Genomic DNA, 20,829 nt, shown 5'->3' with positions numbered 1-20,829 from the left:
TAATAAAGTGATAAAAGGTTGACTTGATGAAAGCAGCATGTTGAGTCTTTATTTTAAAATGTTTGTCGATTTTTTACAAGAAAAGATTTACAGAAAGATTTCTACATTAACACCTCTAAACCGCGACACCAGGCAGACCACGGGGAATTCTCCAGCAGCGTTGTGGAAGTGATCTTGCTCTCGGTGACTTGTTGCATAAATGTCACCGAGAAGCGCTGAACAAAGTGTCCCCGCCTCGTGTCCAGAAAATGACCTCAGAGGAGAATCGGCCGTCCTGCCAGCCCCAGTTAAAGGAGCCAACTCCATCACATGATCCCCGTCACCACCAGGCACATTTTGTTTACCAACAAGTCTCTTGAGCTGTCAGCGCTTCTCAAGGCGTCATCTGATTGGCCTCCTCGGGCGTGACATCACGGTGGGTGAGCTCAGAGAAGAGAGCGGGCAGCCAGTACTGAGCCTCTCCGGGGGCCTGAGAGTCCAGCCAGGCCAGGCCTTCCTTCAGCAGGTGATCCTGGAGAAGTGAAGAGAGAGCTGCATGTTTAAAGTTCAGCAGGTTGAACATACAGTAGGACTTCTGAAAACCTGTTTCCTAACAGAATCAAGTCACATCCTTTTCAGAACATATCAAGAGCAGTGAAAAGGATTTGACTTTATTATTTAACATTACAGGCCTTTTATTTATCTCTTCCAGTAATCTCTGGCAGTAACAACAAACCCAAGACCTGTGTTTGATAAATAGAATGACCTCTGAGAGTCACTTTTAACAAACTCTCAGACAGCTCAGCTGACGGGTCCAAAGTAATATCCACCTTATGACATCACACATTGACCTTATGACATCACACATTGACCTTTGTTACCGTTCCTTTGAGCTGTTTGACGTCAGTTTGGGATCCTTAACCACTTCCTGTTTCTGGTCATGTCTCAATATTCCATCTACCAGAAAGTCCTTACTTTATTTCAAAATAAAAGCACACAGCAAGTAAAGTACTCTCAGCTTATGACAGAACATTTAAAAATAAAAGCCTAACAATTTTTATACTTAAATGCCAAATAATGAAATTTTAAACATGCAATTAACTAGTGAAATTTAGGGACTAATCATGATTAAAAATGTCAATCGTTTGACAGCCCTAAAAGTTTTTCAATCTGAAATAGTCCGCCCTGCAGGTGTTTCAAGTCAGACTTATATATATATTGACCCAAAAGACCTGGTTTTCACTCACCAGGACATGACACGCCCGTTCCTTTTCCCATTTCAGACTGCCCTTGATCTCACTCACGGTGACATAGCCCTTTTTCTACAAATGAAAAAAGAAACAATCAGCCATGATCACTCTTTGGAATAACATCTCTTCAGGCAGAAAAGCTTCATCAATAATCAACATGAGCTAAAGTGTTGGTTGAATCTGTTAAAGTGTCAGATTTGAGTGTTTAATTCAAACATGGCAGGGCTGCGTCGTACCTCAGCCAGCTGTAGAACGACGGTGTGATCCATGTTGAGTTCTGCTGGTACTGATTGGACCAGATAAGAACCACCAACAGGTATCATCCCAAAGCCGCTCCCCATCACCTTCAACTTCTTTATGGCTCTCACCAAGTCATCTCTGGGAATGCACATAATTTAGGATTTAAACAATCACACAACTATTGGTTTAAGATTGTCCAAAAATGACATCGACATCCTCCTGGATAAAAGGTGATCTTTAAAAAGTGATCAAATTAAATCTAAATTTAATAAGAAATACGTACTGGCTCACATCCTGAGCGTATTTCCCTCTGCCCTTCAGCACTCTCTGATGAAGTTCATCCAAAGTAATAAGCCCTGAAAAGAAACGCACACAAACATTTAAAATCCAAGAACATCATAGAAAAGGTTGAAGAATCATCCTAAAGCCACATAGAGTTCAGATCTACACAAAGTTTCCGCTGTTACTTGTCAAACACATTTAGTTTCTAGGGAAACTACCAACCTCCATTTCTGTGTTTCAGGGCCAGGCACACTTCAATAATCTGTACTCCGAGCTCATAATAGAAGTCACCAACGCCAAGCATCTCAGACCAAAAACCTTTTCCAGCTGTGTGAAAGAATAAACAGATTAAAGTGGTTAAAAGGTTATTTTGAATAATAAATGTGTGACCATAAAAATGTGCATTAGCTCCACGTGTCTCACAGGCGAGGGGGTCAACTCCGATGGTGGCACACATTTCCTGAAACTGAACCCTGAACTGGGAGCTCTTTCGGATTTCTTGTTTGTGTTTGCTCGCGAACTCCTCCAAGTTTGACTTGAAGGTCTCCAACTGCTTCGACATCTGACAGGAAACAGAAACAGTTGAGCAAAAGATTCATCAGCAATTTGTAGAAGTTAACACAAATAATCCCAAAAAAACATGATAATAATTTCATTGTTTGCCCAATTGAAAATATTTTTTCACTCAAGCAAGCCTTTTATAAGTACCACTTATTTAATCTATCCCCTCTGGGGATCAATAAAGTATTATCCTATCCTATCTTAACTTTATAAAATAAGATAAGATAAGGTAATCCTTTATTTATCCCACAACGGGGAAATTTACAGTGTTACAGCAAAGAGCCAAGATTGCAGACAGAAAGTGAACACAGTACAATTTATATAAAAAACGAAGAAATTAAGAATGTACAAAAAAAATAGATAGATACTAAAAATAATAAGTAAAATAATAATAATAGTAAAAATAATAATAAAAATAGTAAAAAAAAAAACATAGTAAAAAAATAATAAATGAAATAATAAAAATAGTAAAAATAATAAATAAAATAATAATAATAGTAAAAATAATAATAAAAATAGTAAATAATAATAATAATAAAAATAGAAAAAATAATAAATAAAATAATAAAAATAGTAAAAATAATACAAATAAAATAATAAAATGATTTTTAAAAAAATGAGTAAAAAATAATAAATAAAATAATAAAAATAATATGGTCGGTCGTAAAACTGAAACTTTTTTCTACACAATTTTGTTGACATGAGAACTCACTTGGACAATCTGGTCCTCTGCAAGAACATTTCCTCTTTCCTTATATTTGGCCTGTAAATACAAAACATATCAGTCATAAGACAACATAAACAACACAGCAACCATATAAAATAATATAAAACTCTTTATGTCACATTACCTCTGCGAGCTTCTTCTTGGCGATGGCTCCTGCACCGACACCTCTCCGCATTTTGATTATTATTGATGCTAACGTTCAAAATATAGAATCTCAAACTTCCAGTAATTAAATCTAACCAAACAAACACTAAACACAACAACCCTCCGCTAAATACGCTTTCCTATTTTATTACACTTACATTAGCAGTAGATAGTTACATTAAAACCTAAAAAGGACTGAACAGATACTATTTTTAAGAAGCGAAGGACGCTCACAGTGAATTTTAATGCTACTTTGGTACAACTGTTACCATTTTGAGTATAAGGAAGTAGCGCACTTCCGGGTTAGTGACGCGCATGTTTATTTGACATCGCCCCCTGGCGTGTTGGCGAATATTGCAGGCCAGTGTTATTCACGAAGATGATGTAAATTCTTAATAATAACAACAGAAGTAAACACAGATTAAAGGAATAGACAAACAAATGGCTAATGCATTAAGACATAACAAGAAAAAAAACATTTCGGATGATATAATCAGTTTAATTCAAAATAACACTAACTGAAAGCAAAGTCATCTATGACACTATAGTAAACACTAATATGCAAATGTTTTGACCTAAAACTAAAAATCTGCTGTTAAATAAAATAACTATTTAACAGCAGAAAAATATGTTGTGAAAAAACAATTCCTGTCCAATAAAATTCCACATTTATCTGCTGTTTCTTAAAAATGTGTAAGAACAGTCTCCTGTTTAAATTAATTTCTACCTTCAATGTATGAAAGGAAACAAGATAAGACCACATGAGTAATAGAAAAAGAGGACCAAAAGCTTACACAGCACTGCCGTTATGAATCTGAAGACTGAAATGTAAAATGAGTAACAGCTGAACAAAAATAGTCCTTAATTGCCGAGGTAAAATTCTTTCATTAAACTTAATGAGGGAAGGATAGTCCACAAAGATAACAATGTTATTTGTAATTTTTAAAACATAAAGTCTTATGATGCGAAATAAATACTAAATTCAAAATGCTGAGACAACACAGTGATGGTGGCAATTACTTCTTTACCTCCTGGTTAGTTTAAACACTTTTTGCATGAATGTGAGTGAAAAATCACGATGAAAATATAACAAAGCAAACTGATTGTTCAGCACTCAGAAATATGTAAATAATGACATCATTCCTTTTGTTTGCGACTGTTTATGCATACATACGAAAGTCATGTTTTCTACTTACATGTATTGTTTGTTTGTTCACCTGTCAATCAATTTTGGAGGGAAAATCTGTCAGGCCTACAGGAAGTGTTTAAGTAAACTTCCTGGGTGTGTCTCGGAGGCTAAAGGGGCGGATGTGTTTAATAAATGAGAGCTAATCAATAATAAAGTCCACACTTTCCTGAATTAATACAGACACATAAAGGCTGAATTAAAAAGTGAACACATGAAGTTGTCAAATTGTTTGAACAGCTACATGAGTTGATTTTTTTGTATATTTCTTTCCTTGGAAACGACCAACTATTTTAAACAGGTGACGTGAAAGGTATATATATATATATATATATATATATATATATATATATATATATATATATATATATATATATATATATATATATATATAAATAATGGTTTCAACTTAACAAGTTTAAGCAAAAAGTATGCTAAGGTACAGTCACTGAAAATAAATGTACAGTATATTATAATAATAATAATAATAATAAAAAAAGTCAACACTTTTTATTGTTATTTTTTATATTCAGGTCTAATTACAGATTTTTCCCCTCAACTGTTTATAGGTTCTTGTTTAAATGTCACATATATTTTTATCCCTGCACGGGTTATATACATTTATTGTATAATTCTATTTTTAATTGCACAGTTTAACGTATTTCATCTGGGGGTTTTCTTTAAATCTTTTTTTCAGGTTAATATATATGTATGGGGGGGGGGGTGGTATTATAATACAGTGTATTATAATAATAATAATAATTTTATTTATTTATTTATTTAACCTTTATTTATCCAGGAAAGTCCCATTGAGATTAAAAACCTTTTTTTCAAGGGAGTCCTGGTCCTAATAATAATAATAATAATAATAATACATTTTATATATAAAGACACTTCATTATGTACAAAAGTTGATATTTCAAAGATCAAAATAACAGTAGGATAAAACTAACCAACAGCGATATAAAAACAGCATATTGTAAAAATGTTTAACGTAATGTAATAAAAAAAAGCTTTATTATATATATATATATATATATATATATATAATAAAGCTTTTTTTTTTTATTCATTATAAGGCTCTGTCTCCTCCTGCAGGCTTCCTTTAAGTCAAAACCTTCACAACACAAGAAATGGCCATCAAACAAATTACGCATGCGCAGTAGAGGGCGCTTTAAAATAAGTCTTAAGGAGGGAACATGAAGGCAGTTGCAGGTGGACTTGAATAATTGCCGAGGTAAGCTGGAAAACACACATAAATGCCCGCTATTGGACTCGACTCAGGCCGACGTTTGAGTGTTTCTACGCGGTCGTTTTGACTGCTTCGCTTCGGTTCCGCATTTTGTTGGTTTTTCAAAAAGCAGCCGGCTAACGTTAGCTAGCACGCTAACTAGCTCGCTAGCTGTTATTGTTTTTCATGATTTCAACGAGAACCAAAATGGAGGAGATGTCTGCTGCCAGTGTCCGACACAGCCACTCCCGAAGCCCTGTTCCGAAGTCCTCTCAGTAAAATGTCCACCGTGACGCAGTAGTGTTGAATTTATTTGTCTAAATGTGTGTATTTAATCTTGAAATTAGACTCTGTGTTGTTTTTACTGCGGTGCTAACGTAGCTTAGCTTGAAATTCAAACCCGGCGAACGGTTTTAGGAGAATCTTATCCCGGGTTATGTTCCGCGTTTTGCCTTGTAGTTTTCTCCGGTTTGTCCATGCATGAGTTGCCGGTGTTCTTATTGTTCTTCCACGTCAGATACAGTGCACCTGTAGTGTCACAGCCAGCAGTAACACATGTTTTAATGTCTTTGTTGTGCAGGTCGGCGGCTCACTCCTCATGGGAGGCAGCAGGGGTTGAACTGCGTCGCCGAGGCGTTGCAGGATGAGCAGCCATGACTCTGAGAGCCACGCTGTTTCCAAACACAGGGTTAAAGCAGGACACTGACACCGTCGACTTTGGCAAAAAGCATTTCGGGGCCGCCACTGTGAGTCCTGTGAGCTTAAAGAGGGAGTCCCGGGACTTCGTTTTCGATGTTCAAAACGTGCAGGGGGGCGAGATCCCGAGCAAATCAAAGAACTTAGAGCAGAATTATATGACCAGCAAAGTTTCCCTCGCTGCCACAGTTGCAGAACGAGTTCAAGGAGTGGGGATTTTGTCCCCTGTCAGACAAATGGGGGGTGAGGGAACCCCGGTGAAAGGTAAACCCCTCTCTGCTGACAACATGGATAACACTCAGATGACTGTGAACAATAACCCCAAGGATGGTGGTGCTGATGACAGTGCAAAGGGGGTTGTCCCTGGAGTCCTTGGCACTGCATCCATTGAACTCTCGTCTGAGGGCAAGTGGAGGAACATCAGGAAGACCCCTGCAAATCCCCACACGCAGGCCAATTGCCTCCGGCAGATCCTCCTCCTCCAACTGGACCTCATCGAGCAACAGCAACAACAGCTGCAGTCAAAGGACAAGGAGATCGATGAGCTCAAATCAGACAAGGAGACGGTATGTAACATTTTTAAAAAACAAATTTTGTCTTAAAACCTGTTGTTTTTGAATGCATAACAGTTGTCTTTCTCTTCTTCTGCAGCTGCTTGCACGTATTGAGCGCATGGAGCGTCGCCTGCAGCTCACAAGGAAAGACCCACCACGTGACAAGCGCCTCTTCCAGCCCCTGGAGCCATGGACCCCCGACAAAGAGGACATGTGGGATCTGGACACAGAGGAGAGTCAGCAACCCAACCAAGCCACTCCACTCCCCTTTAGTCGAGGTGGCAAGGGTCAAAAAAGGTAAAATAGCCGATGCCTGTCAGAACTGGACTTTGCTCATCGTCCTTATACTAAAGTTTCTGATACTGTCATATAAGACGTGTTATAAAATACAACTACAGTTACTTTAATGATCAATGTTACCAAAAAGCTTCAAACAAACTACAAATATTTAATCATGTTTTTAACTTAAAGCTGCAGCGGTCGTCTAAAAGACTGAAGTTTTTAAAGCTCCTTTTGGAGTCCCAAAAACAAGCAAAAGTTACCTTTTTGTCTCTTACAGTGCCATGTACAGGTATGTGATTAAAAAAAACAACAAAGTAGTTTATTACATGGCATATCTATTTCATAAGACAGGTGTGTAGGAGAGAAATTATTACATCAAATGATCAAGTAAACTCCTGCATACACTCTAAATTGCACAAATACATTGGCAACGTCTTGGCCAATATGCAACGTGCAATTTTATTTTTTATCAGTCAATTTATTGAACATGTTAAGATAATATAAACACAATAAAAAGGAAAAAAACAAACTGGATCCATAGCAACAAATAAATTACGACAGCATGCAAGAGTTTGTGATTATTTATAACTGAAACAAGAAGTCACTGAAATATTGGGTGCCTAGGAATTTTGTTGCCATGGTATCAAAACATGGTATTGTTATGGTTCGATTTTTACATGTATCATACAGAAGTTTGAAATTTGGGCCCTAAAAGCGACGGTAGGAAAGTTGATGTAGACAACAAGGAAAGGTTTTAATTTATTGGTTCAAACTTTGTCTTTTTGAAGACAAAAGAAGTGGAATTCATCTCTTAAGTCTCTTCTCAGTTTTGTTATTTCTTTTTGCACTTACAGGAAATCTTGCTTTGGAGATCCAAAAGTCCAGAAATCTCGGGGTAAAAGTTCAAAGCTCAGCCCCCAGAAATCGGAGCTTCAGCCGGGCTCTCCCAATCAGAGAGAGCTGCGCAGTAAGGAAACCCCAGAGAGTCTAGTCCCTATGCGGTCAGGGTCCGACAGGGACATTATGCTCCCGTGCAAAGAGGAGCCTGAGCTGAGCTGTCAGATGGAAGATCTGCCCTTCATGTCTACTACAGAGATGTACCTCTGCTGCTGGAACCAACCTCCTCTGTCCCCTCTGCGGGAGACTTCCCCTAAAAAGGAAGAAGAGGTGGCCAGTGAGTGGACTCCTCATGTAGTACATGATATGCTGATTGTTTGTAAGCCTAACCTATATCCCATCTTTAATCACTATATCCATCAAATGTCCTCAACAAACTGTCAGTGAGTAACAGCCTGTCCTACCTTCTTTGAACATCTCAGTTCCATCATGGAGGGAAAATCCCATCGAGCCCCTGGAGGAGGAGGACGACTCCGGTAACCCCGCAGAGGTGAGACGCATCCTGAATCTACAAAAATGGTTAACGATGCTAACCCCTAACGAGACATCACTGTAAACAAATCAAAGCATTTAACACGTGGATTTGTGTTCTCTCCAAGCCGCTGGACGACGGTGTGTTCCTGAAACGCCACATGAAGCTGGAGTTGGATGAGAAGAGGAGAAAAAGGTATTAAATCAAAGGTTGACTTTAGATTAGTTTAAATCAATCTACAGTTTTATCTTGAGCCTCACTGATACTGAAATCTTTAGTGGGGAAAAAGTAAAAAATAATAATGTGGCACTAAGATGAATGTTACATAATTAAACTTCAGATTCAGATTATTTTTTGTCCCACAAGGAGAAATTTGTTTTGCAGTAGGAGCACGCAGACGACGACACATACAAGCACAGCATCAATAATAACAGCAAAATTTAAAAAAAGTAAAAAACACAAACAACACAACATGAAAAGATATTAAAAAAATCAGTCAAGAGCTCAAACCATAGTTAGTAAAGTGTGATGTGGAGGTGTGCATATATGCAGTTAAATGTGCAAGAAGAGCAACCTTAAGCCTGATGTTTAATATACGATACACTTTATTGTCCCCTCTGGGAAATTTGACTTGGACTCAAGTAATCAGGGGTACAAACTTGTCACTTATCGGCAAAATTTGCCGTTTTGGATCCCAAATAGGTCATTTGTGTGATTCATTTAGATCTGCAATAAAAATATGTGGAGGTGGTGGTGGTGGGGGGGGGGGGGGGGGGGGGGTCTACTGGAAACGTAGAATTCGTTTCATACTGATTGCGGTCAGAGCGGTCTGATTGCTCAACACGGCATGAAGAAAGTACTTCCGGCCCCTGCAGCCAATCATTGCAACGCAGTCGGCACTGTTACAAAAATTTTGAGGTGACCGCAAGAAGCATGAAACCTGATTCAATGAGTCACAATGTGCTGCACATGGCTAATTTACATAACGTTATTTTCCCGTGAAAACACTGTGGAAAGACTCGTAGTCTGGTTAGCAAGCCAGCCTTTCTGTTCAACATCCTGTCTGATAATATTTACCGTTTGGTAGCCAGAGGTAAAGATGTTGAGAGAAATGTGTGCTAGCTTGAAGGTAACTTCATCAAGCTTTCTGTTTCATTATTATCTCAGGCAACATTAAAGTGACAGCTGGTCAACACATGTAATAAGAAGAATCAGCAGGAGCAAAACATCAGGTTCATATATTGATAATGTTACATATATATGATAGAAAAGATGGGAAAATATTGTCATACTTGATGACTTCATTATGTTCTCTCAGACTCTGCTCTAAGAGCTGCCTGCATAGTGACTGCCCTTCACATCAGTTCTTAGTAGAACATGGTAAGCCCTGTTCTGCAAATTCATCCCATTTTTAAAAGGGACTGAAGGTTGGGAGCAAGGGTGTTTCATGTTTCACTGAAGCTTTATCAAAAAGTTGAAACCGAACATAGATATAGACAAGCAATTGTGTTTTTCTTATTGTTTGCACTGCTTCTTTAGTCGGTCTAAATGCTAAAATCTTCTGTAAATTCACATTTTAAAGCTGATATTTAAAAAGAAAATCTTCCCGGGGGAGAATGCCCCCGAAACCCCCCTAGAGGGTTTGGATCCACGTCACCTTTTTCATCCCAGATCAGTTTGCACCCCTGAGTAATGTATCACCAGAAACACCAGCTGCCGGTCGCCACAAGAGCAGCGCCCTCTCCACACCGCTGCAGATTCAGTTGATGTGATATAACATATAAAACAAAGACGACACACAAGTAGACTTTGAAACTGTAAGATTCAAATAAAAGTATACTGCTTAAACTATATTCTAAAGTGTACCGGAGAAACAGTGAACAAAATAGTTCAAGGGTGCAGACCAAGCGGTGTTGAAAAGTGAAGCCAATGCTGGAAGTGCAAAATCCTGCAGTTCCTCGAGTGTCCACTAGAGGCAGGAAGTCACATACACACCAAAGGCAAAAAACTGTTTTTACAGCAGAAATAAACATGTTTACAGCCTGGTACATACAACAAAATAGGTCTGATTGGTTATTGTCATCATGGACACACACCGTACGGGGTGAATTTTTTCTAATGCATCCATTTTGATTTTATGATCAATATACCAGTTGTGTGTATAGAAATATACAATTACTTTATTGATCCCAAACTGGGAAATTGTGGTGTTACAGCAGCAAATAAAACAAAATAAGAATAGATTAGTAAGTAGATAAGCACTTAGAATATAAAAAAACAAGAAGAGATATATACATCAAGGATTTAACTTCGCATCACTGCTAGTCTAAAATATGAAAAATTCAATACAACATTTTTTTCAGGCTTGTCAACTGAATGTAAAATGTGAAAATACTTGCTGGAGGTAAGAGATGTAAATGTGCAAAAACAAAGATGACAGTGTACAGCTCTCAGAATATTTGTCAGCAGCGTTACAAAAATCTGGTCAGATGTAAAAAATATATCTGTAGCTATGTACATTTAGGAGTAGTTGTGCCACATTGAATGAACAGTTAAAGTGACTGAATCATAAAGGATCTTCCCCTGTTGCTTTTTTCAGTTTAATAACAAACTTTTGATGCAAAGTCTGAACTATGAGGATGAATTTTGAAGGTTTACGGTGTACAACATCTGATCACATAAAGGATGAATCATTAGATTATCAGGGGCTCCTTCATGGATGTGATCTCACACATGACTCAGCAGCTCTGTTGTTCTGAGTGGGCTGGTGTAGAAGATTCATCACTTCTTCTTCTGTCCTCTCTCCTCCTGACATTTTTAGACATTATAATTTTTTATTTTTCAGATGGGACATCCAGCGAATCAGAGAGCAGCGGATGTTTCAGCGCCTGCAGCAACGCATGAACAGAAAGAAAGTCGTCACAGAGACCGAGCCGGAGCTTTCGTCCTTCTACCCCGACACTGAAGATGGTAAACAAACACGATTACGACAAATGGCGGCGTCATTGGGGTGTTTTAAATGTGCTTAGGAGTTAACTCTCTTGTGTTTGTGTTCCAGTTGAAACTATCGTGATCACTCCCTTCTTGCCCGTGGTTGCGTTTGGCCGGCCGTTGCCTAAAATGTCACAACAGTAAGTCAGAGCTGCAGTTTTTTCTTTTTGTTTCATCTCCTGACTTACTTTACTTTTACACATTACAACATTTTATACCGACCTGGATTCCTCCACTCTTCTCGAAGATTGGCTTTCAGTAAAAGTTATTTCTCATCACAGGGTAATAATGTTTGTTCTGTACGGACATGAGAAAGTTTGAATCATCATCAAGTGTCTTCATAAAGCTAGAGAAGACGCAAATATCCAAAGTCCAGGAGGCGCTCCTTCCTGTGGGGCTTTTAATGTCTTAGTAAACATGGGTCGAACGGGTGTGTTTTTTTTGGGGCAGAAAAAGTGCTGGCTGACGACAGTCTCTTGACAGCTGAGATGATTTCTCTCCTTCACTCTAGAAGCATCAAACAGACGATTCTTGTCCTCCCACTTTGTGTGGATGATGAGCTTAGTAATAATGATGACTCGGCTCAGACATGGAGCATGGAGGATGTTGGCAGATGATGCAATGTTGTTTAGTACGGAGGCTAAATCCTCCAAGCTGGCTGCCTGGGTTCAAACACGCCCTGTGGCTCCTGCATGTCATTCCCTAATCTCTCTCTGTCCTCAACGTCTGACTCTGTCCGTTGTCCTTATTTCTAAATAATGGCATAAAAAATGCCTTAAAATGTCAAAAGAACAGCGCCGTTCTGATTGGTCAACAGGCCGTCTTCTGCTACAAACGCTCTTTCCTCATTGGGAGCAAATTGAGATGAAAAAGAACCCCAGGTGGACACGAGGCCTTAGACCTCATTCGACTTCTATCCAAATGTCTCGGTCATCCAGAGAGAGTACACAGATCAGTTTTAGGAAATATAAGAAGAGCAAAAAGAAAACTCGAGCTTTCTACAGCTGCATCACTCCGGCCTCACAAACTGAATTTCAAACATCTTCACCAACGACACAGCACTCACACAAAGACGACAGACATTTCTCACACTTCCCGTTTGAGAGCTGAGAAGCCGTTTCAAGTAGAACTGATGCCTGTACCTTTTTAAACAGCATCCGGTGCTAATAGGTCGGTGATGTCCACACACAAGAATCCCAACTGATTTGCATATAACAGTGCGGACAGTCTGTCCGTCTTAAAGACCTGATTTGTGAAGCAAATCTTGATCGGCCTTCATGTTGAACAAAGCGGTTGATTCTCTTGAGTGCAGTCACTGTTTACAGGAGGAAGGACGCTCTGCTGTAAGATTTCCCCCGATGTTTGATCCTTTTATTGTCTTAAACAAAAGATCTGATGGCTCTGAAAATGCACGACCCCTCCTGTTTTTTTTATTTATTAGTCTCCAGCTGTGAGGAGCATATTTGAACTGTCAGGAGAATATCCGGAGCAGTTATCTAGATACTTTCAGGAGTGCAGATGTGAAAACAGCTTTAGTCTATTTGTATTTATTTATGTTGATTTTTCTTTCTCCTCACTAAGGTTAAATATTTCTCCTTCTTCCAGGAACTTCGAGCTGCCCTGGCTGGACGACCGGAGCCGATGTCGCATCGAGGTGCCCAAAAAACACACGCCCCACCGGACCTGTCGGAAGTGAATCCCACCTGGAGTTATCGGATCAGAGACGTTGCTCCAGCTAATAGAGAACATTACATTTGTCTTGCCTTCTGGGAGGATACATGACACATCACCCATTGCTAAACATGTAAAAACCTGCTGTTGCTTTGAGTCTGTGTGTGTGTGTGAGAGTTCTCCACTCTCAGATCTCCTGTCGAAAACTACAAAAGAAAATGGGAGACGGCTTCCCCGTGTGTGTGTGGGGGGGGGGGTCGCTTGATAGATCTGGTGTCATTTACAGTTCTGAAAAAGGGAGATTAAACGCTTCATGCAACAAGATTACAGTCCACGTGTTTGCAGCTTAACAGTTATGTGCATGTTCTGTAACATGTAGCCGCAGCCGTGCCATCCTTCATCAGATTTCCTCGCACAAAAAATAGAGTTCAGTCTCTTTTTGAAGCATAATCACCTGACTTGGCTCTTAATTTTTTGAGCTCATTCATGAGTGCAGGAAAGAGGATCGGCTGCTGCTTTGACTAAAAATACGAGTTTGAAATCAGTATGGCTACAACTCGTTATCCTCAGTGGTTGTCCTCACTCTCAGGACAAAAAAAAAGTCAATCTGGCTGTATCGCGCTGTGTACTGCTTCTTACTTCAAATCAAGATTCTTAATCAATGTTTGGTGTGATATCAGGAGTTTTGAGCCACACAGCATGACGTCATCAAGCCAGTCGGATGTCAGAAAACATGTAAAAGCAGACGGATGATCGTTCTGTGTTCATGGTTATAAAAAAAAAAAAAAAAACAGCACGGATACTTTGACGGGTGATTCCTCACGTTCTGTTCCCTGGTTTGTTTCTGTTCTTTTTTTTTTTTTCTATGTGAGTTGCATGGACTCTATTTAGCTGTTTATAAATAGTCAAAAAGAGTTAGCATGGCTTAACCCCAGAACGGAGTTTTATCTCTGCTCATCGGGCTACAACAAACTACGACATATCGTTCTTGAAAGCATGATTTCCGGCTGCTCTGTTCAGTGAGAAGTGTTCGGCCTTTTTCCTCATAATAACCCGATCGAGTAATAACAAACAGTGCAAGTCTTGATCTTGAGTTTTCGTGTGTCCGATCTTTACGCTTTACATCCAGTAAATATTAGGCGAGTTTATGTGTACGCACCGGTCTCTTGAAGACGCCAAGAGAACCCGTATTAGACGATTAAAAAAAAAAAATGCTTCCTAGCTGTAGTTGTAGCGATGTTCTGCGGTATGCTCTCTAACATGCGGCCAGTTAATCTCTCCCTCTCTGAGTACATCTCAGTTTACAATCGCTGTGTGTGATTTCTTTTCGCCCTACCCAGCCCCCGCTGCGTTTGCTTAAAAAAAAAAACCTGTTTAACACAATGATGCAAAAAGGCTTCCTGCAGCTTCAATACTTCTTCAAACTGCCCGGCGTGCTGCGAGTCGGAGCAGACGTCGGACATAAAAACAGTTGATCTTGTTTTTCTGTACATAGCTTTCAGAAACAAATGTACATAAAAACATGGCTGTTATTTTTTTATTATTTAATGTTGGAAAGTGTTCAGTACATTCAATATTGTTCTATGATTGTATGTCGACAAAATTGACAGTTTTGAAAGTTAAAATTTTTTTGGAATAAAATTAACATGTCTACGATAACGCGATGTGGTCGTGTGTGTGTTTGGTTTGAAACATCAGGAAGCGTGTGTTTACTTAGATTGGAGAACATACTGATATATCTGACAGCATTGAACCGTTTTGAAGCTTTCAGATAAGGACAGTTTAAATTGTTTAAGAATAAAGCTGAAAAAGGTCAGACTGCAGAGTCGGCAGAATGAGAGCTAACAGGCTTAATTGCACAAATAAATCAACATTGAAGTCAGGGTTTGCACTTCCCTCCAGATCCACTTCTTTCAGATTCTGGTGTAAACTGTCTTTAGGTCCTGACAGAAATTAATAACTCATGTTCTCTGAGAAGGAACAAAGAAAATCCATCATCTGTATCAGTTTGTAAGTCTGTAAAAACTTCCACCAATGTCTGCTACAAGGTACCAATCTGATGAACCAATCAGGCACCTCCCTGTCACCCTGCTCGCTCTCTACCCCTTGAGGTCCGCTTCTGGAGCAACGGCGCTCGTGCATGTAAGTGAGGGGGTGTGGCTTTAGAGGGAGCACAGAGTGAAGGGTGCAGACGTAGCACTGTGGGAATGCTACTTTCAAACTTTAAAATACCAACCCTGCCTTTAAGTCTGACATTTTTCTTGGTTTAAAATTTTGGTTCTGTGAGATGTGATGCTATTATGGATTTTAAGCTGTTCTGTTCTGCCAGTGTGCAACGTCTGATGCTTTAACCAGATAAGGGGACATTGGGGTCCTGAGTGTCTGGCACCCGTGGGCCAAAACGTTTGAGAACCCCAGTGCTGAGCGATACGTTATAAAACAAATGCTCAACTGTGAGATGTCTCTAAAGAGAGAAGCAGAAAGTTTAATCTGAAAAAAAAAAGTTTATTGAAGAAAGAAAACCAAAAACCAGGACAGTTTTTTTAAACTCCGTAACATTTAGATGAAAATCCTGATTCCTAAAAACATCTCCACTCGGCAGTATACAGGAGTGTTATTCCGCTGGTGAAGAGTCCGCTCCACTTCACTTTCTTTCACTGCGTCTCGCTCTTCAGATGCTCTTCTTGTATAAACCGTTTTTGTAAATGACTTAAGAGAAAAAGAGTGTCGATTATACACTTTCTGTACACAATCTTCAGCTGGACTCGGACTACTGCTAGCTCCCGTAAAAGAAAATCAAATAATCATCGTAAAGCAAACAGCTGTCTGTGTATATAATATCATACTGATGTAGAAAACGAGCGGACCACTCCTTCAATCATCTCAGACCTTTAAGTTGGGCGCCTTTAATCGTAAAGTTTAGTGTTGAAGTGAAAACATCACTTTTTATATACACACATGTGAAACTCTTAATCTTCATTTGTGTCTTTTTGGCAAAAAAGCAGACACACACACTTAGGGAGGATAAAGACCCCTGTGGGTTTTAGATCGATTTGGATAATACACTCATAAAAAAAGAAAACACCTCAAACAGAAAGCCATGAAAACCCCACAAACGTTTTTCTGAAGCGCTCGCCGCTCCTCCAGTTAAACCTTCAAAAAGAACTCTAAACACAGAGATTCGAGTATGCTTGTTCCTGTATTGAGTGTCTGACGGGTTCAGTCTCTCCTGAGGTTGTTCAGCCGCTCCTCCAGGTCGGCGTCTGCGTCGGCCAGGGCGGCCTGAGGCTCCGCCTTCTTTCCGGCCACCGCCAAACTCCCTCCGGTGCTCGGGAGATCTAAGAAGAGAGAGAGAGAGAGAGAGTGGATTTTTTAATATCAGAAAACAAAAGCAAATTATTTCAGGAACTATCTTGACGTATTGTTTTGTTTTGTTTTGTGTCTGTTTTGTTTATTTATATATTTTATTTTTTTAATTTATTTTTTTCTAATGGTTTTTTCTTCATTTACTTTATTAATTTATTATTTCCTCTCTCTTCTTGCTCCTTGTCCTAGTATGCATGAGTGTGAATGAGACTCCTGGGTAGGCTACTGTGGGAACAGGCTACCTCCGGAGTGGGAATAGGATTCCTGACTCGTGGGTGGGTACGGGGTTAACTGGGATGGGCGGGGGGAGAAGGCAGGAATGGGGTTTACAAAAGATGACCACAGTACAATATCAACTCTTATGACAATGTGTTCTTTTCATCTGTGCAAACTAATAAAACGATTTTGAAAAAAAGAAAGAGCAAACAAAAGAAGACTACGAGTGCAGGATTCAGATTTCATTTGGATTTCTTACTTGAAAGTTCATCGGACAGATTGAGACCCAGCTCGTCCAGCACTTGGGACACGATGGCGTCGCTGCACACGAGAGGAGGAAACAGGAAAGTGTCATTCAGATTTGATTTTCTTTGCCTTGTCTTCTCGGCGTCACAGTGAAGAGTAAAATGTCAAATCAGGAGTGTGAAAAAAGTGATCAACAATCTGGAATTGTATCACTTCACAAAATAAAAATCAACCTTATTGGTTTTCAGTCTCTTACCTCTCGTCCTCGTCGTCCTCGTCACCCATGGCGTCGTCGATGGCGTCGTTCATCATCTCCTCCTTCATGTCCATGATTTCACTCTGCCTCTCGAACTCCATCATGATCTTTTGAATCTGTGGCAGTTTCAGCTGCGGCGGCACAAGAGAAATCAGACGGTCACCACGGGAGGCGTTTTGTTCCGTTTCGAGTTTAAAAAATGTGAGTCAGGGGCGCTTGTTGGAGCAGTGGTTAGTGCGTGCGTGCGTCCCAGGTTCAAATCCCACCTGTGGCTCCTTTCCTGCATGTCATTCCCCTCTCTCTCTCTCTCTCTCCCTGATTTCTGACTCTATCCACTTTCCTGTCTCTCCATTAAAGGCACAAAAAACCCAAAAATAAATCTTAAAAAGAAAATGAGTCAGGGGCGCAGGATGGCCTAGTGGTTATGTCGTGTGACCCATGTACAGAGGCTATAGTCCTTGTCTCAGCAGCTGTGGGTTCGAATCTGACCTCGGCCTTTTGCCGCATGTCACCACCTGCCCCGCCACCCCCACTCTCTCCTCCCAGCACTTCCTGTCTCTCTTCAGCTCTCCTATCCAATAAAAGGTAAAAAAACCCATTTGTGTCATAAATGTATTCAGACCTGTTTGTTCATGGTTGCCATGGCTTTTGTGACGCCTTTCATAGCCTGCGCCATGCTGTTGTTGGACTTGAGCGTCTGGATCTTCAGACTGACGGCCTGGATGTTGGCTCTCATCATGATGAACTTCTTCACATAGCGTCGCGTGCGGACCAAATCCTTCGCCATGATCTTAACGGCGTCCTGTGATGATCGAAAAAGAAATGGTCAGAATGCTCCAGCAACACTTTGTAGTCAGAAGATCAACTTTGTTAACAATTCAGACCGACGCGTTTCGGCTCGTGGCGTTCCTCAGGGTCATCAAGAAACCTTTTCAGATGCCTCCACATATGTGTTTATAAGTCAATAGGGCACATGCAAGGTGGGCTGGTTTGTTGGCCAGGTAACATGAAGGTGAAGGGTGTGTCTAACAAGGATGACATCACATGATCGTAAGAAATCTTGAACTTCTTCCCCCCCTTGCTCTCACCATTTGTCCCTGTTTGGCCATTTTCTTGATGTCGGCAATGATCTTCTTCTCCTGCTGCTCCAGTTTCGAGCGCTCTCGGTCCAGCTCTCTTATGGCTCGGTTGAGCGCCCTCTGGTTCTGCTTCAGCATCTCCTCCGGGGTCTTCCTCTTCCCAAATAAGAAATCCATCTGTGTGGAAATTCAACAGCAGAGAGTCAGTAAGTAGGAGGGTGGTGATGAGAAACAAAGTCTGATTCATGGAAAAACCTAACAACAACTGAGCTCTAGTCCAAGTGTGAGTTTGCTGTTCCTTTAGATGATTTGAAATGTGATGTCTTTGGGCTTCTAGTACAGCGACGTAATATTTGAAAGGTATAGAAATGACTTCTTGGAGCGAGTCTTTGCACAGTTATCTGAAATCTAAAAGACTAAACAATAAAGCCTTTAAAAGAAAAAATACGAAGCTGAATACTGGAAACTTGTTCTGTCATTTATTAACTCTTTTTAATCCATTTTAAACTTTTGCTGACACGGCTATTCAATTACTCCATTAGTCTCCTGACAGAAAGTTGCACTCTTGTTATCTGTTCACGTTTCTCAACTTTGAAACTGACTAACCTGTTTTTGGAAATAATCCTCCTCATGCTGAATCTATTACTCACTTGTCTTAAAAGTTGTTTGATAGGACACATAAGAAACTCAATAGAATGATTTTTAATGAAAATGAATAGCCAGACTTCTGTTTCCACCTTCTCGTACAAGAGTAGCCGGGCGGTTTGGATGACCAGCAAGAGGCTTAAAGCAATCCCAGCTAGAAAACTTTAATATTTTAAAGCATTCAGATAGTTTAACACATCTGAACGAGGTGTAACTTTTGAAAAAGAAACATCTTACCACACTGTAATCCACTAACTCCTCGATTTGATTCATACAGATCTACTTCACTGCAGTTTGCTTGGATGTGAAGATGTAGCGGGGTCTTGTGGGGGTCTTGAACCTTGCAGGGGGGGACACTGGTTCTCCCCCAGGACTTGTTTTGGATAATCAAATTAAATTTTGATGCTATTTTGTGTCTCATTATTTACATTCAAAATACACAACTCTTAATCACCTTAAAGGAGATTACATGTTTACCTGACTTTTAATGCACACCTATATTTCCTCTTCTTATCACACTGTATGTTTATAAAGATCTACTTCACTGTAGTTTGTTTGGATATGATGACAGAGCGGAGTCTTCAACCATAATCACTGAAAATGATTTCAGATATTTCCTTCGCCTCCTTGGAGCACACGACCTCTTTGTCTAACAGTCAAACTGCAGATGTACCACGACGTTAGAAATATAATATTAATTAATAACAATATTTCAGGTTTTGGACTGTTTGTAAGACATAAAAAACGATTTCAGGACTAAATGTTGATTAACCACTTGACTGACTAAAATCTGCCTGACGAATTTCTTTTTTTTTTAAATTTCTCAGCTTTTTGTTTACATTCAAATCACATGACATGATTAAAAAACAAAAAGTTAGACCCTGTTCTATCTACTTTAACAGCACACAGAGGTGAACATGTGGAGGAATATGAACTTTACTCTCCTGTAGGAAACATAAATCAGCTTTTTTACTTCCTTCATCTGCTCTCATTCACTCCATCACTTTAATCTGTCCTTTTGATTTCAGCTCTGGTTTCTTTACTCCTGATGTTTCTTATCCATCATTACACTACGGTCACTTTATTTATCTCATTTTTACCTTTACAGTTATATTGTATATTTAGTTCTGTTGTTCCATTATTCACCTTCATAACTTCTCATTTAGTATTCTACCTGCACATAGCTCTGTATTGATTTATTTAGTTCTCGTTTACTGCACAAAGTTACACATTTTTTTATTATTATTATTGTATTTTGAAGTGAAGTTTAAGCTTTAAGTTGTATCTAAATTGACACTTTATATTCAGCTTAAAATGTTTCGTACCTCCTCTGTGTGATTTTAAATTGAAACAAATAAAGTTTTTTGAATTGAACTCGAATTGAAACAGCTCATATTGTGTTTTAATGACAGATTCAGTGAAATGTTAGTCCTGGTGATGTGCTCTTTGTTTCCTGGTCTGCTGTGAGTTATGTGTCCAGAGGCCTGTCCGGTTTGTTCAGTCTCCTGTCAGCCTCGATCAGCTGTTCTCTCTAATTCTCTTTCAGCTGTTTGAGACTAAAACCCCTCCGTGTGTTAGACTCACCGTGTGCCGAGCTCGACGTCACAAAAACGGTAATCCACAAAGAAATCGGCGTTCAGGGCGTCTTCTCCGAGTAACACAGGACACAAACTCCAACGATTATTTTGTTTTCTTTCCTACTCTTCCGTGTTGCGATAGTTTCACTTCCGGGAAATGACGTACTCGCGTTCGCAAAAATCGCGTCACATTTTCCCCTGGCGTCACTTACGTCAAGTTACCCAGCGGAGAAAAAGAATTGTCCATCAAAATAAAAATAAACATACGCTTTAAAATTAAA

At 39.6% G+C, this 20,829-nt stretch overlaps 3 protein-coding genes across 7 annotated transcripts; 1 reads left to right on the top strand and 2 right to left on the bottom strand.

Moving 5' to 3' along the window:
- Positions 1-27: 27 nt before the first annotated feature.
- Positions 28-3,501, bottom strand: snf8 (SNF8 subunit of ESCRT-II). The gene is made up of 8 exons (XM_020649808.2): positions 3,164-3,501; positions 3,025-3,075; positions 2,175-2,313; positions 1,974-2,078; positions 1,753-1,825; positions 1,466-1,607; positions 1,227-1,301; positions 28-511 (listed from the first exon to the last, which is right to left on the bottom strand). The coding sequence occupies exons 1-8, from the start codon at positions 3,212-3,214 to the stop codon at positions 374-376; spliced, it is 774 nt and encodes a 257-aa protein (XP_020505464.1). The 5' UTR covers positions 3,215-3,501; the 3' UTR covers positions 28-373.
- Positions 3,502-5,454: 1,953 nt separating this feature from the next.
- msl1b (MSL complex subunit 1b) lies at positions 5,455-14,822 on the top strand. Of its 5 annotated transcripts, none has more exons than XM_020649828.3 (9): positions 5,455-5,606; positions 6,181-6,862; positions 6,948-7,147; positions 7,987-8,306; positions 8,452-8,519; positions 8,629-8,696; positions 11,347-11,471; positions 11,560-11,632; positions 13,098-14,822. In XM_020649828.3, the coding sequence occupies exons 2-9, from the start codon at positions 6,254-6,256 to the stop codon at positions 13,186-13,188; spliced, it is 1,554 nt and encodes a 517-aa protein (XP_020505484.1). In that variant the 5' UTR covers positions 5,455-5,606; positions 6,181-6,253; the 3' UTR covers positions 13,189-14,822. The 5 variants fall into 5 exon arrangements, with proteins under 5 accessions (XP_020505484.1, XP_020505480.1, XP_020505482.1 ...); XM_020649824.3 differs by having other exon boundaries at positions 7,987-8,348; XM_020649826.3 differs by lacking the exon at positions 5,455-5,606 and adding an exon at positions 5,751-5,897 and having other exon boundaries at positions 7,987-8,348.
- An 825-nt stretch (positions 14,823-15,647) lies between these two features.
- Positions 15,648-20,715, bottom strand: chmp2a (charged multivesicular body protein 2A). Its single transcript, XM_020649810.3, has 6 exons — positions 20,556-20,715; positions 18,336-18,503; positions 17,870-18,049; positions 17,248-17,378; positions 17,005-17,066; positions 15,648-16,501 (listed from the first exon to the last, which is right to left on the bottom strand). The coding sequence occupies exons 2-6, from the start codon at positions 18,501-18,503 to the stop codon at positions 16,383-16,385; spliced, it is 660 nt and encodes a 219-aa protein (XP_020505466.1). The 5' UTR covers positions 20,556-20,715; the 3' UTR covers positions 15,648-16,382.
- Positions 20,716-20,829: the final 114 nt, after the last annotated feature.

Source organism: Labrus bergylta, chromosome 21 (assembly GCF_963930695.1).
Source record: "Labrus bergylta chromosome 21, fLabBer1.1, whole genome shotgun sequence".
Classification (NCBI taxonomy): Eukaryota; Metazoa; Chordata; class Actinopteri; order Labriformes; family Labridae; genus Labrus; species Labrus bergylta.
This window is presented reverse-complemented; position numbering and strand designations above follow the sequence as displayed.